General features: G+C 37.5%; 1 protein-coding gene across 3 annotated transcripts in view; it reads left to right on the forward strand.

Moving 5' to 3' along the window:
* The window catches only part of ARHGAP5 (Rho GTPase activating protein 5), a 70003-nt gene that overhangs the window by 48502 nt on the left and 5408 nt on the right, over window positions 1–16093 (forward strand). For all 3 annotated transcript variants that reach the window (XM_012926892.2, XM_058666314.1, XM_012926893.2), the window contains 3 exons: window positions 11338–11415; window positions 13459–13590; window positions 15522–15627. In XM_012926892.2, coding sequence (XP_012782346.2) covers window positions 11338–11415; window positions 13459–13590; window positions 15522–15627 — 316 coding nt within the window. The remainder of the gene's footprint in view (window positions 1–11337; window positions 11416–13458; window positions 13591–15521; window positions 15628–16093) is intronic.

The following is a 16093-nucleotide window of genomic DNA, read 5'->3' on the forward strand; positions in this document are numbered from 1 at the left end:
GTAAGGGATACTCGTCTGTTGCATCTTCAGCTGTTATGTGTTGCCTACATTATAGTAGCGTTTTACTAAAGCAGTCTCTGATTTTAAAGTTGGACTAACTTTGTGATCTATTGAAGTATTCCTGTACTAGAGACTTCTACCATCCATACTGTTTTTCTTCATTTTATACTTCTCAACTTCCTGGTTATTGTGAATGTACCGCCTACTGTTGCTAATCTCATTTTGCTTTTCTAATTTTCTTTTCTTTTTTTTTTAAAGATTTATTTATTCTATTACAGAGTCAGATATACAGAGAGGAGGAGAGACAGAGAGGAAGATCTTCCATCCGATGATTCACTCCCCAAGTGAGCACAACGGCTGGAGCTGGGCCGATCCGATGCCGGGAACCAGGAACTTCTTCCGGGTCTCCCACGCGGGTGCAGTGTCCCAAAGCTTTGCGCCGTCCTCGACTGCTTTCCCAGGCCACAAGCAGGGAGTTGGATGGGAAGAGGAGCTGCCGGGACTAGAACCGGCGCCCATATGGGATCCCGGGGCGTTCAAGGCAAGGACTTTAGCCGCTAGGCCACGCCGCCGGGCCCATTGCTTTTCTAATTTTCATTTTCTCATCTGTGAATCCAGAAAATGTATTGCAGCATTAGCTTAGCTTAAACTTGACCTTTTGATTAAGGTAAATGGAATAGTAAATGGATAAAAAAACAAAAGAAAAAATAAGACTGTGGGGAAATCTGAGGTGTTTTCTTGTGAATGAAATAATATGTTTTGGTGGAAGGGCTGTGGAGTATCTTCAGCTATTGATAGTGTGTATGTGTGTGTGTTCCTTTTTTTTTTTTTTTTTTTTTTTTTTTTAGCAGTAGTGATGGGTTGTGTGGTGAGAATACCAAGTTCTAGATAGGTGAGATATTCTGTTGGTCAGAATGTTTATTTGCATATGCTTGTATTTAACTTAGAATGTCTCATTGTTATAGAAGAACTATGAAGAAAGTTCTGTAGCCTCTGCATGTGAGGTTCTTCTGGTGCAGAAAAGTGCTGATGGTGTTTTTCGTATGTTAGTCTGAAAATTAAGTACCAAAATGCTAGTGATAGGTGAAATAACTGAGGTGAAATAGATAATTCAGTCTTTGCATTACTGTCAATATAAATAAAACATTTAAATGAAGCCTTTTTGTTTAGACTTGGGCTTTCTCACTTGGTGTTTTAAAAGAACTCCCTTTTTTAAATCACTCAGATACACTTTCATTGACATGTGACCTATTTGTCTATTCTTGCTTTAGAATGGAGGAATTATAGAGTAGCCTTTGAGATTTGCTTTTTGGATTGTTTCAGTATGCCTGTCACTAATAGCAATTTCTTGAGGAGTTTTGGTTCCTTAATGTTACATTTTGTGGTTTCTAGCTTTGAAGCATATGTTTATCTGTAAGTAAAAACATTGTCTTGGAGTAGCTGGTCATTTATATGATCAGAAATACAAAGCTTTGTTTTACTGCATGGCCCTTAAGACATGATATCCATACTGTAGGGAAAGGAGGACAGACTCCCGATTAAACTGCTATATATATACATCTTGGCAACAGGATGCTGGACTTTGTACCATTGTCTATACCTACAATGTCACGATACAGTTAAGTAGCAGAATGATGGGCTTGTGACTGTTGCTGAAGGACTGTCCTATTATTATAATATGAGGGAAAGGGGAGGTGAACGGGGGGAATCTTTATGCCTGTGGAACCATGTCAAGAAAAGTCTTTAAAAAAAACACATAGATTACGGATTCCTGACTCCTAAAAGAGTGTCTGATTCAAAATATTATGTGCTGAATAAATTTTTTAATGAATAAATTTTTAAACAACCTGTGTGGGTCCTTATAACATTAATTATATGGTGGCAGTGCTTGTATTGAGTATTTATTTTCCACCATGGAATTACTGTTACTGTTGTTTAAGATGTATTTATTTATTCACTCATTCATTTATTTGGAAGGCAAAGTTAGAGGCAGGGAGGAACAAAAAGAGTTTATCTGCTGGTTCACTACCCAAATGGTTATGATGGCTGAAGCTGGGTAGATCTGAATCCAGAAGCTAGAAGCTTCTTCCGAGTGTCCCACATGGGAGCAGGGGCCCAAGTGCTTGGACCATCCTTTGCTGCTTTCCTGGTTATGTAAGCCAGGGAGCTGTATCAGAAGTGGAGCAGCTGACTCAACCCCTGTGCTAATGGTGGCTTTACCTGCCAAACCACAGTGCCAGCCCCGGCATTTCTGGTTTTTTGTCACAAATGTGGGGAATATGGGAACATTGTTTGTGTTTAAAGAAAGGAATCATTTGTGCTACAAGAACTTTACTTAATACATTTTTATGAACTTAGCTTCATGCTGAACATTACATTACACAAACCCAGATTCTCATTTGTCTTACACATTGCTGATGGTGGGTGATAAAGGTAATCCGGTATGCAGGATGCTCTGTGTTAGAGGAAAAGAAGACCATTCCTAAGTAAAAGCACACCCAAATGCTTTGTTGAAGTTAGGTTAAGTCATATGAAATTGCCATTTTTACAGTTGATAGCCAGTGATACTTACAGCACTGAAGAGTAATGTTTTACAAGTTGGAAGAAACAATCTAACCCTTACCCTTTTTATTTTCCCCTCCCATGTGAAATAGTATCTCTGATAATAAAATAACTGATTTCTACTGAATGCTTTCTTTTTTGCACAGTGTGCTGTGAAGCAAGAATGTTATTAACTTAGTTGATAATCACACTACAGTGGAATTATCCAGAAACTAAGAACTAGAGAAATTAACTTGGCTGCAGTTACACTATTCACTATTAGCCCAAATCCAATTAACATTACTGCTTACAGATGATTTTTAACTAACCAGAGATTTTTAAGGAAAGCATCTACCTAATTCAACGTAAGTTATAGATAAGGACATGAAATTTTCCAAAAGGAAAAAGCTCACTGTTGCATAATATTTTAATGTTTGGTTTTATTTCATATATGATAATCCTTAGAAATACTTAAAAAAATTTTTTTTTTAATTGGAAAGTCAGATTTACAGAGAGAAGAGACAGAAAGGAAAGATCTTCCATCAGTTGATTTACTCCCCAAGAGGCTGCAATGGCTGGGGCTTAGCCAGTCCGAAGCCAGGAGTCTCTTCTGGGTTTCCCATGCAAGTGCAGGGTCCCAAGGGTATGGGCTGTCCTCTACTGTTTTCCCAGGCCACAGGCAGGGAGCTGGATGGGAAGCGGGGCTGTCCAGGTAAGAACTGGCACCCATATGGGATCCCAGCACGTGCAAGGCAAGGACTTCAGCTGCTATGGTCCTCACTGGGCCCGGACATACTTTTCTTTAAAAATTGTACTTATTTGACTGCATTAGTCAATAAGAAGGCAAAGAGATAGAAAAAAAATCTTTCATCCACTGATTTATTCCCTAAATGGACTACAATGGCCAACAGTCCAGGCAAAAACCAGGAGCTTCATCCAAATCTCCCACGTGGGTGGCAGGGCCCCAAAAGTTTGGGCAGTCTTCCACTGCTTTTGCCAGATCATTAGAAGGGAACTAGACTGAAAGTGGAGCAGCCTGGACACGAACCAGTGCTCATGTAGGATGTAGACCTCGCAGGAGGCAGGTTCACATGGTGTGGTACAATGCCAAACCCTCAGAATTACTTTTTAATGTATTTATAGAAGACATTTCAAAAATATATACGTTGTGTTAGTTGGGCCAAACTAATAACCCTATTCATCATACGACATTGAAATTGCTTCACAGTTTTATAAGTTAGCTTCCTTTTAATAAAGCATCTTTTTTGTTACTTTGAAGATGTTATAAGAGTATTTACTTCATGAATTTTTAATCATATAAAAATAATGAAATATTGAAAGATCATTGTTGTATTTCAGCTATAATCATTTATTTTATCTCAGTTACAGTAATATATTGCACCCTTAAGACCTTGTGAAGGTTAAAATTTATTTTTAAAAGAAAAAAATTCCCTAGGCTTCACAATTTCTATAATGATTTTGCACCTGAAATGTCATGTACTACTACTAAAAATTTTTGTTCCATTGATATTGTCATTTCATCTGTGTCTTGAGTGAAGTTCCTTTAACAGTACATCATTAGAAATAGCATGAGCATACTTACTTCAGCCACTGCTTTAAAAGTTGAAATGGCTGGCCTGTTGAAGTATAAATGGTATAACAAAAGATGCAGTACTCATGTGATTTTGTCTTATGTTATTCGTGTATGTACTTTTTAAAGATTTATTAATTTGAAAGCATAGTTGCAGAGAGCAAATAGAAGTGGAGAGGCCATCCATCTGTTCACTTCCAAAATGGCCACAATGGCTGGGAGTGGGCCAAAATATTTGTTAAATATATAATACACACATACTACACATTATATATTCATTATATATTATATAGTTTATATACATATATAATATGAAATATGTTTATGATAAATGCTATATGAACATATTATATATAATTGTGTGTTTGTATACTGGAAAGGCAGATTTATAGACAGAAGGAGATACAGAAAAATCATTGTTCGTCGGCTGGCTTGCTCCCCAAGTGGCTGCAAAAGCCAGAGCTGAGCTAATTGCTGGTCAGGAGCCAGAAGCTTCCGGGTCTCCAAGTGGGTGCAGAGTCCCAAGCCTTTGGGCATCCTCTACTGCTTTCCCAGGCCACAGGCAGGGACAAGATGGGAAGGGCAGCAGCTAAGACACAAACTGGCCTCCTTAGGGACCCCAGCACATGAAAGGTGAGGATTTAGCCACTGAGCATAGCACCAGGCTCCCTCACATTTCTAAGAATGACTCCCATGTCTTAATTTCTCATACTTTAAAGTGTAACTGTATTCCGGCCTGTATGCTGAACATTTCTGGTTGGATGTGATGTTTTGGGCTTAACAAAATTGAAGTGCATTTCATCTTTTCCTAAACAACTTTCTTCTTTTTCTGTTAGTGCCAGTTTCATTTTCCCATTTGTCCAAGGTCAGATATTTCTTTAATCTGACTTTCTCATCCATTCTGCCTCCATACCATTAATAGCTAATCCTTAAATATTGTCTTAAATCTGTGTTACTGGGTCTCTGACGCATTAAAAGCTTTTCCATTTTCAATTTATGTTCTTTGCAATCCATTTGTCAAATGTGTCTGCTGCTTGAAAATACTGTGTATAAGAAAATACTGAATTTCATAGCTTAGGACTTGAGGCTTTTTTTTTTGTCTAAAATATTTTATTGCAATCAACAGAAATGAAAAGCAAAAAACATTGACCTGAAATGAAGATTATTGTATGGAATCTAGTTCCAACTTCTCTTAGGAAGCTAAACAGGAGCAGTATTTGTTACTCTTACTTTTTAGACCCATTTGTCTATTTATAGCGGCTAGATTTTTAGTTCCAAGGTGGTTTTTTGTTGTTGTTTTGTTTTGTTTTGTTTTGTTGTTTAAGTTTGCTTCATGCTTGTTTGAAAAGCAGAGTGATGGGGGGGGGTGTGGAGGGAGAGCGCCCCCCCAAACAGATTTTAATATCTACTGATATAGCAAGTTAAGCTGCTGCCTGTGGTGCCGACATTTCATATGGGTACCTGTAGGTGTCTAGGCTGCTCCACTTCCTATCCATTTCCCTGCTAATGTCCTGGGAAGACAGCAGAGATTCAGCCAAGTACTTGAGAGACCCAGAGGAAGCTCTGTTTTGGGGAGTGAACTGGTGGATGGAAAATCAGTCAGTCAGTCAATCAATCAATCAATCTCTCTCTCTATCTCTCTCTCTCTCTCTCTCACACACACACACACACACACACACGTACTGCTCTCTTTTAAGAAAAACTATGGCTATCCCTATTGGTGTGAAAGAATTCTTCATTATGGTTTTAACTTGCATTTCCTAGTGACTAATGATGTTAAACATCTTTTCATTTCCCTGTTGGCTGTTTATACATCCTTGGAATAATTTCAAGGTTTCTGCCTTTTAAAAATTGAATTCCCTGTCCTCTTAGTTCTAAGAGTTTGTTAAGTTTCCTGAGCACTAGAACTTTATCAAGCAAATGATTGGCAAATATTTTCCCCTTTTTGTATAATCTTCAATTTCTTTTTTGTTGATATGCTTAAATACAAGAAAGTTTTAACATTTAATGAGATCCAGTTCATATTTTGTTGTACTGATTATGCCATTGTGTATGATAAAAGAATTTGCTAAATCCAAGGTCATTTTTTTTTCGTGATATTGTTCCATGAACACAGTGGTTCCCCCTTCCCCTCCTCAGTGCCCCTGCTTGTTTTCCTCTATATTATTACAACAGTATAGTCCTTCAGCAACAGGTCAAAGTCCGGCATTCTGCTATTTAAATGTATCATGGCATTGTAGCTATAGACAGTGGTAGATAGTCTAGTATCAAATTACCAAGGTAATTTTATTCAGGAGTGGATACATACTGCAACATATCTATGCTTCCTGGTATACCAGCCTCCATTCTAAAGTTTGTCTGTTAAAATATATACATGTAATCCTGTATATATACTTGTCTTGTATTTTACATGAAGCTTGCCTTATGCAACAGAGAGAACATACGATATTTATCCTTAGGGGATTGGCTTGTTTTTAATATATTTTGAGTTCATTTTTGTATATGTGTGAAGCGGGGACCTCCAATCATTCTTCAGCATGAGGGTGTTAATGGCTTAGAGCGAGTTTTGGAGAAGACTCATCAAATGGACTTGACACCCATGATGATAATCAGTTGGCCATAGGTATTGTTTAGGTTTTCATTTTTTTTTTTTCTGAACTTTCAGTTATACTCTGTAGATCAGTATATATTATGCTTTTCCAGGTACAGGTTTCATATCCCTTATATAAAATATTTGAGACTAGAAGTATTTAGATTTTAGTCTAGGAAATTGGTAGGTATTTTGAGAATGTTTGAGAGACTTTGAGGCATCAAGGCCTTTATCCATACATCTGTAAAGTCTTTTTCCTTAAAGATAAGAATATTCTTAAGCAAAAACACAGAATCAAAATCATAAAAACAGACAGACACAATACTATTTATCTGATCTACAATATGTCCAAGTCTTTATACTTTATCACATGATTCCTTTGATGTTAAGCTTTTGTGTGATATAAGGTGAGGAGGAAGCCCAGAATCTAAACTTCAGTGTATGTGTTACACTTAGTCACTATGTCTTTCTGATGCCTTCAATTTGAAAGAATTCTTCATCTCTTTTGTCTTTGTAAACATTGACAATTTTGAATATAAGCTGATTTAGTAAAATCTCTCTCAAATTGTGTTTGGTGTTTCCTCATTAGATTCAAATCACATTTTTGTGTGTGAGGTTTCTGCAAAGTGGTTTTGTCCTGTAGTGCCTCATATCTGGAGATTGTAATAATATCATTGATGGTAATTTTGATATTTGACAATATCTTTACTAAATTTCTTCAATAAATTTTGGATTCCTTATTTACTTGTTTAGATTACGCTCTTAGGTTTATTGGAATAGAACCCATTGTTTTGCCTGTCTTTTTGTGTTGTCTGAGCTAAGAGCCTTTCATTGCTTCTGTGTTCTTGTAATTATATGTCTTCATATTTCTGTAAGAAAACTTGTTTACTCTCTGGTATACAGTGTACCAGGCTTGATTATACTTTTCCTTTCCAGCTTTGATTGACTCTTTTTCCTGAAGAGCTGGTTTTGTCTTGGGGGAGAAATGCATGTAGACACCAAAATAAGGAGGCTGGCACCTGTTATACCTGTATTGCCTATGAGAATGCCAGTTGTAGTACTGGCTTCTCTGTCTCCAATCTAGCTCCCTCCTAATGCAGCTGAGAAAGCAAAAGAAGATGAACTAAGTATTTGCACTCCTGCCACCCACATGGGAGACCAATTCAGAGTTCCAAAAAGTTCCTGGCTTTGGCATAGCCGGGCCTTGGATATGTGACCACTTAGGGATTGAGCCAGAGGGTAGAAGATCCTTTTCACACTCTGCCTGTGAAAGTAAATCCTTAAAAAACAAACAAAAAAACCCAAAACTGAAATGAACAATGCATGTTCATTGCCATGCTTGTATACCTGTCTGTATTTGTATCTATGTTTTTATTAAAAGACACATGAATTCATGCTACTTTTTAAAAGATGTATTTATTTTTATAGGAAAATCAGATATACAGGTTCACTCCCCAACAGGCCACAGCAGCTGGAGCTGAGCCAATCCGAAGCCAGGAACCAGGAGCTTCTTCCAGGTCTCCCAGATGGTTGCAGGATCCCAAGGCTTTGGGCCGTCCTTGACTGCTTTTTGGGATCCTGGCACATGCAGGACGAGCATTTAGCCAAGGAGCCATCTTGCCAGGCCCCCAAATACATTATTCTGTGTCTGATTCTTTCTTTACATCCCAAAGTATCTGATAAAGTAGTGTATGTCAGCTTTGTCTGTAAAACACTGTAGCTTTGATATTTCCTCCCCATAAAATTTTGCCTTTTTATTATCTTTACAGATTTCTGTAAATTGACTTTTTTTCCATAGTAAATTAACTTTTTTCCTACAGTGTAAAGTACACAAATGGAAATTTGACAGCCTTAACATTTCTCTGTAAAGAATGAAATAGAGGTGCATCATTGAGGTGCAGCATGTTAAGTTACTGCTTGAGAAGCCTGCATCCCATGTCATGGTGCCCAGATACTGTGGGCATTTGGACAGTAAACCAACAAATGGAAAATCTCACCCAATATCTGTCTGTGTGTCTCTCTCTTTTCCCCTTCCTACTTCCCTCTTTTTCTCCCCTCGTCAAACAAGCAATCAAAACAGAACAAAAGTTGACTGAGTAATTTAGTCAGAGATACGTGGGACGGGATTATGTTATTCCACGCAAATGCTTTAACATTGGCCCAGGAATAAGATAGAATCTTCTTTTCTGTTGCTGTTCTTTTCTTGTTTGTCTAATTAAGGGAATACAATGCTCTAGCAGGTTCCCACACCAGTGAACATAGATAGTGTACACTTTTTGGCCAACAGCATAGAAGCTGGATTTCTTACTGTAGTCCACTACGGTTCTGAAGGTTTCTTCATTATTTTAATCTATTTATTTTTGTTACTTATATTGCAATGTTTTGTTGACACATCTTCAAGTTCACTTAGTCTTTGAAATCTGTTTCGTTTGGGGATTTTGTTTTGGTTTTTCTATTTGAATTGTTTCAGGTATGTTTGTAGTTGCTCACTGATATTTTATATAATTGGTTTAGAAATACTTCAGGGACCACCTGCAGCAGCAGCAGCATCCCTGTGGGTGTCAGTTCAGTTATGAGTCTTGGCTACTCCAGTTTGACCCAATTCCATGCTCATATACCTAGGGAAGCAGCAGAAGCTGGCCCAAGTGCGTAGGACTCTGCTCCCATGTAGGTGAGCTGGATGAAGCTGGACTTGGCCTAGTCCTGAGCCCTGCAGCTATATAGGAAGTGACTACCAGTGTATGGAAGATACTTGTCAGATTCTCTGTCTTTCACTCTAACTCTGCCTTTTAAATAAATAAATCTTTTTAAGAAAAACCTTAGTTATATATATATATATATATATATATATATATATATATATATATATGCTTGAACCCATAGATATGGGTGTTTGACTCCAACTGTGTTGCTGTGTTCAAGTTCCGCCTGCTCCACTTGTAATTCAGCTCCCTGCTGATGACCTGAGAAGGTGGCAGAGGATGGCTCAAATCCTTGGGCCCTTGCATCCACACGGGAGACCCAGAAAGAAGCTCTTCACTTCAGAGAGGCTAAGTTCTCATTGTTGTGACCATTTGGAAGACCTCTCTGTGAAAATCTGCCTTTAAAATAAAAATAAGTAAATCTTTAAAAAATCAAATCCTGGAGCCCAGTGTGGTAGCCTAGTGGCTAAAGTCCTTACCTTGCATGCTCCGGGATCCCAGCACCAGTTCTAATCCCAGCTGCCCCACTTCACATCCAGCTCCCTGCTTGTGGCCTGGGAAAGCAGTTGAAGACAGCACAAAGCCTTGGGACCCTACACCTATGTTGGAAACCTGCAAGAGGCTTCTGGCTCTTAGCTTCTGATCAGCACAGCTCCAGCCGTTACAGCCACTAGGGGAATAAATCATCAGATCGAAGATCTTCCTCTCTGTCTCTCCTCCTCCTGTCTGTATATCTGCCTTTCCAATAAAAATAAATAAGTCTTTTTTTTTAACTTTGAAGTAAATTTATTGTTGAAATGTTTGCAGAATTTCTGAAAATAATCTTAGAATTTAATGGGTTGAATGGGTTTTTGTTCTACACATGATTTTCCATTTTTGATTCTTTTGAATCGTAAATGTTTGCCTATTTTTCCATTCAATTTCTAAAATATCTTCTACATTATTTGGTGTTTCCATCCCTTTGCTAATTACTATACTATTTTATACATTAAAGGTTTATTTTATTTTATTTCATTTTGTGACACAGTTTCATAGGCTCTGGGATTCCCACAACCCCCTCCATGCCCTTCCCTTGTGTGGGATTCCTCCACATTGTTGCAGTAGTGCAGTTCATATCCAGTCGTGATTCCCTCATTGCGAGCATGGACCATGCATAGAGTCCAGCATCTTATTGTCCAAATAAGTTCAACAGTTTCTTGGGGAAAACATCCCTGGTCTGAAAATAGAGCTGGTAGAATATCATCCCCTCCAATGAAAACTCACAACAACATTAACAACAATTTACAACATTATGGAATTAATTGGTATAGTATTGAGTGACCAGTATGTTAGAAAATGCAAGTTCTTAATCACATCCTGTGACTACATCATTGACATTTCAAGTTTAGCTTATACATAACCGGCTTCTCTACACCTTGAAATGGTTATAGGGTATTATTCAGCTATCTCGTGTCTATTTTACTTTTGGTATTTAGCAGTTTATAGTATTGAAGCATGATTTTTACTGAACTTGGTGAGTTTAGGATAGTCCAAACAGGCTTATAACTCTAACAAGGCATATGTTAACAATTGAGGCGCAGAACAGTTTTAGGAGGGGTGTGCAGAGAAATCTTCAGTACCTTGGTGAGGAATAACTAATCTTTGTGTCCTACCTAGTAAGGAATGTGTGAGTCCAAGCTGAATGTTTCCTGTCTGTTCTAAGCTTTCCTTATGGGTCTCTATCTGATCTAATTTTTTTTTGGTGGGGGGGCCCTCTGGAGCAACCCTGGTGGTCATTGCAAGAGAGGGTGGGGATCCTGTATATTTTGCTATAATGTTTCTGTAAGTCCCTAAGTTATTTGTTTAATTAGGTATTTTATTATTATTTCTTAATGTATATGTGCTTATAAAAGTGTGCATGTTTATTTTCTTAGGGTTATGTACCGAAGGTCTGTATCGTGTCAGTGGGAATAAAACTGATCAAGATAATATTCAAAAGCAGTTTGATCAAGGTAAGATGATGATTACTCAAAATGGAATTGTTTTTCTGATTGGAATCTTATGATGGGAGGATTGATTTTTCATTAGAAAATCTCACAGGTGTATGGATATTGAGGGGAGAGTACTTCCAAGTGGGATTAAATACTACAGTAAGGGTACAGAAGAGCTAGGAAATGAGTGTTTTATGTTAGCAAGAAATCTGTTGATTACTCTTGGGCTGGGGGTGCTGTTTTGATTTATTTTGATTATTTGCTTATTTAAGGCACTAGTCTGGAGAATTGTAAGAGAATAGGTAATACAAAACTTAAGGTACATTTGTAATGAAAGGTTAAAGATGGTCGTAAAGAATACCTGGGTGAATAAATACAAGTGTGTATGTGAGTATCTATTTTCATTGAATGTTTTTTAATTAGAATGAAGTCTCTCATCCACTGGTTCATTCTCCGAGTGTCCAAAAAGCTTGGGTTATTCCAGGAAGATACCAAAAGCTGAAAACTTGGTCCAGATTTCCTACATGTAATATAGGCACCCCAACCACTTAAGCCATCATTGGCAGCTGTCCGGGTGTACCTTGGCAGGAAGCTGGAGTGAGAACTCGAGCCAACACTTGGGTCCAAACACTAATAAAGAATACAAGTGGGGCCCGGCAGCGTGGCCTAGCGGCTAAAGTCCTCGCCTTGAACGCACCGGGATCCCACATGGGCGCCGGTTCTAATCCTGGCAGTTCCACTTCCCATCCAGCTCCCTGCTTGTGGCCTGGGAAAGCAGTCAAGGACGGCGCAAAGCTTTGGGACCCTGCACCCACGTGGGAGACCTGGAGGAGGTTCCTGGTTCCCGGCATCGGATCGGCGCGCACCAGCCGTTGCGGCTCACTTGGGGAGTAAATCATCGAATGGAAGGTCTTCCTCTCTGTCTCTCCTCCTCTCTGTATATCTGACTTTGTAATAAAATGAATAAATCTTTAAAAAAAAAAAAAAAGAAAAGAAAAGAATACAAGTGTCCCAAGTGGTATTTAGCTGCCACACTGAATGCCCGTCCCTCCATTCCTAACTTTGTAAGAACATCACTGTCAGTTTCTTACTTTAAGAAAAAAAAAAAAAAAACGTATTTTTTATTGGAAAGTCAGATTTACAGAGAAGGAGATACAGAGAGAATGATTTTCCATATGCTGGTCCACTCCCCAAGTAGCTGCAATAAGCAGAACTGAGCCAATCTGAAGCCAGGAGCTTCTTCCAGGTCTCCCTTGGGAGGTGCAGGGTCCCAAGGCTTTGAGCCGTCCTCGACTACTTTCCCAGGCCACATGCAGGGAGCTGGATGGGAAGTGGTGTAGTCAGGATAGAACTGGCACACAGATGGGATCCCAGCGCATGCAAGGTGAGGATTTTAGCCACTAGGCTATTGTGCCAAGCCCAGTTACTTACTTCAAAACTTTTATTATAAAAGTTGAAAAATTGAGATTAGAATTTAGATGTATATCTACTTTTGTTATAGCGTCTTTGAAACAACTGTAAACAAATGAATTAAAGAAATAAGTATTGGGATTCTTCAGTGTACTAATAAACCTAACAACACTTTAAATATATTTATTATTGCAAGGTCAAAAGGCAGAGTCTTTTTTTTTTTTTAAATCCAGCCATTTACTGCTTAACCTGCCATAGCAGCTTTAGACTGAACCATATCAGAGGCTCTGACCAAGAGCTCAGTTTAGGTTTCTTATGTTGGTAGAGGTGACCCAAATATTTGAGCCACCGTCTGCTGTTTCCCAAGGTATGCATTAGCATTAGCAGGAAGCCAGAATGTGAAGTGGAGTCAATATTTGAACCTAGGCACTCCCAAGATGAGAAGCAGGTGTATTACTGCTGTATCACAGTTTTGATTGTAAACTGAAGTACTTACTCAACTTGCTTATCTTTCCCATGATCTGTATGGCTTTTTAATGTATAAATAATAAGACAACTTAAATATCTTTCCATCTAGAAGTACTTGTGTATTAGCTTATTTCTCCTGTGATAAATTAAAACTTTGTAAATTAATTTTTTAATTTTGCCTTGTAGATCATAATATCAATCTAATATCAATGGAAGTGACAGTAAATGCTGTAGCTGGAGCTCTTAAAGCTTTCTTTGCAGATCTGCCAGATCCTTTAATTCCATATTCTCTTCATCCAGAGTTATTGGAAGCAGCAAGTAAGTATAAACCTCCCTTTTTTGAGAGAGGTGATGATATCAGGATTTTAGTTCTTTGGGTATTTTGTAGTTGTTGTTGGTTAGTGTTATTTGCTAGGCATTAAAATCAGCCGTACACTTGGAGTATATGTAACAACAAAAATTAAACTTACTAGAACTGTGTTTATTTAAGTATTTTCCTTTAATCCAAATACAAGTCAGAATTTCTGGGAGAGACTCTTAGGAATATTCAGTTTTTAAAAGCTTTTCAGGTAATTGAAATGCTCCTAGAAATACTTGAAGTTTGAGTTAGTGATTTTCATTCAAACTGAAAAGGCACTATTAGAAAGCTAAACTGTTCTAATGAATGTATCAATAATTTCAGTGAAATACTAATATGTGGATGGTGATTACCTGTGGTTTTTTTTTTTAGAAAATTTTAAGTCAGAATTTACTTTGGCTTCCTATCTTAAGTCATTTTTGATGCAAGAACTTAATACTTCTTTGGATATTTATTCCTGTTTGGACATCTCTCATTCGGGTATTTCTATGCCAGATGTTTGTTATGTTTAATATGAGACCTAAGGCTTATTTGGGTAACAAGTAACCTACTGTGTAACCCGTGTTGCCCCTCAATAGCTAAATTAAATATAGTTTCCAGATATTTATCTTTAGTATTTCCTTTTAAAGTTGTTTTAAATGAAACTTCTTTACTATAGTTTTAATTGTGTTAAAGTTTTAGGTTTGTTTTGTTCAGTTAAAAACTATTTTAGTATATTGTCAGAAGATACAGTAGCTTTATTCATGCTTCCATATGTAAATTGGGTAAGTAGTTCAATTGGATTTTGTTTTTATTTATTAGGAAAGCAAAATTAGAGGAAGACAGTAGAGGGGAATTGTGGTGGAGGAGTTTTCCATCCACTGTGTGACTCTCCAATTGGCCACAGTGCCAAAGACTGGTGGCTGGAGTAGCTTTTGGGTCTCCAACGTGAATGCAGGTACCCAAGCACCTGGGCCGTCATCCGCTGCTTTCCCATGTGCGTTACTGTGGGACAGATCAGAAGTGGGGCAACTGGTTCTGAAAACAGCACAGCTGTTATAGATACCTGTCACAGCAGAAGCTGTGCTGTACCACAACGCCAGCCTCAGATTTTATTCCTTGACCAGCCTAGAGAGTGATGACTGATGTCGAAGTTCCAGATTACAAGATAACCTTGAGAGTGTTGTTAACATGCACCTCCAAATGAAATGGAAGAGTAAGAAAACACTCTGCCTGCTTGCTTCAAGAACACATCTCAGTTACCATGCTTTGTAATTTGAATAATTCTGGAGAGTAACAAATGCTTAGGCTTAGTAGAAAGGATAACTTTCATAAGGGAAGTAAATCACAAGTGCGTGTAGTATGAACAGCTGACCCAAGGTCCATGTACTGCCTGTCACTAGTTTTTAGGAAGGCTTTTTGCGCTATCAAAATTATACAAAATTCAAGTTGCAAAAGTTTTGTTGGATCACAGCCTTAGTTAAATAATGTTGGTTATTCTTGTGTTGCTGTAATTATTTGGTTTAATATATTTGGGCCCATGAAGCCTGAATTTGTACCATCTGTAGCATGAATATTAAGAGCCCAAAGGATCTGTTAGTAACTGCTTAATTTTAAATCAATGCTTGTTATTTAAATTGGATGAGATTTTCTAGCATATTCTGTTTTACCAGTCCTGAGTTGCTTTGACCTTCACTAATTTCCTTTACTTAAAAAGGCTAAAAGATAAATAATAAAGTTAATAAGCTGTTAGTTGATTGATTTCTTAATTTAAATTGCTTATCACATTCTTTGAAACACTGTTTTTTATTTTGTTTACCAGTCCTAATGTGCTTCAAACCCATTCTTACTTGCAGGAAGCTTTATCAAATTTAAATATGTGAGTTTCACACAAAGTATTGTACTTTTGCAGAAATCCTGGATAAAACAGAGCGTCTTCATGCACTGAAAGAGATTGTTAAGAAATTTCATCCTGTAAACTATGATGTATTCAGATATGTGATAACTCATCTAAACAGGTATTTTTGTTTAACAAACAAAATGTTACTGTATGTTTCAAACTTAATGGTTTATAAACTTAGTATATGACTTTATATAAAAATCATATCAAATATTTTATATTGTAATCATTGAGAAATTATAGTATATGATTGCAAACTAAGTATAGAGTTGTTTTGACTAATAGTTCTCTAATTATTATCTTACTGTGGTGAAGTGACCTGAAAAAAATTTTGTAGATGTAATAATTATATAAACAGTATGGTAAACCTTTTTCTTTAAGGTTTATTTATTCAAAGTCAGAGTGAGGTATTGAGAGATTTTTCATGCATTAATTCATTCCTCAGTGATGAGAAGTTCAGCTTTGGGTTCAACCTGTTTGAAATATTGCTAGAAATATTGCTAATTCTGCAACATTGGCTTAGTCTCTTACCCTAGCCACATTTTTATTTGCCTAACCATGGAAATGAGAGTAATAGTCTACAA

The sequence above is a fragment of the Ochotona princeps genome, chromosome 6 (genome assembly GCF_030435755.1).
Source record: "Ochotona princeps isolate mOchPri1 chromosome 6, mOchPri1.hap1, whole genome shotgun sequence".
Taxonomy (NCBI): Eukaryota; Metazoa; Chordata; class Mammalia; order Lagomorpha; family Ochotonidae; genus Ochotona; species Ochotona princeps.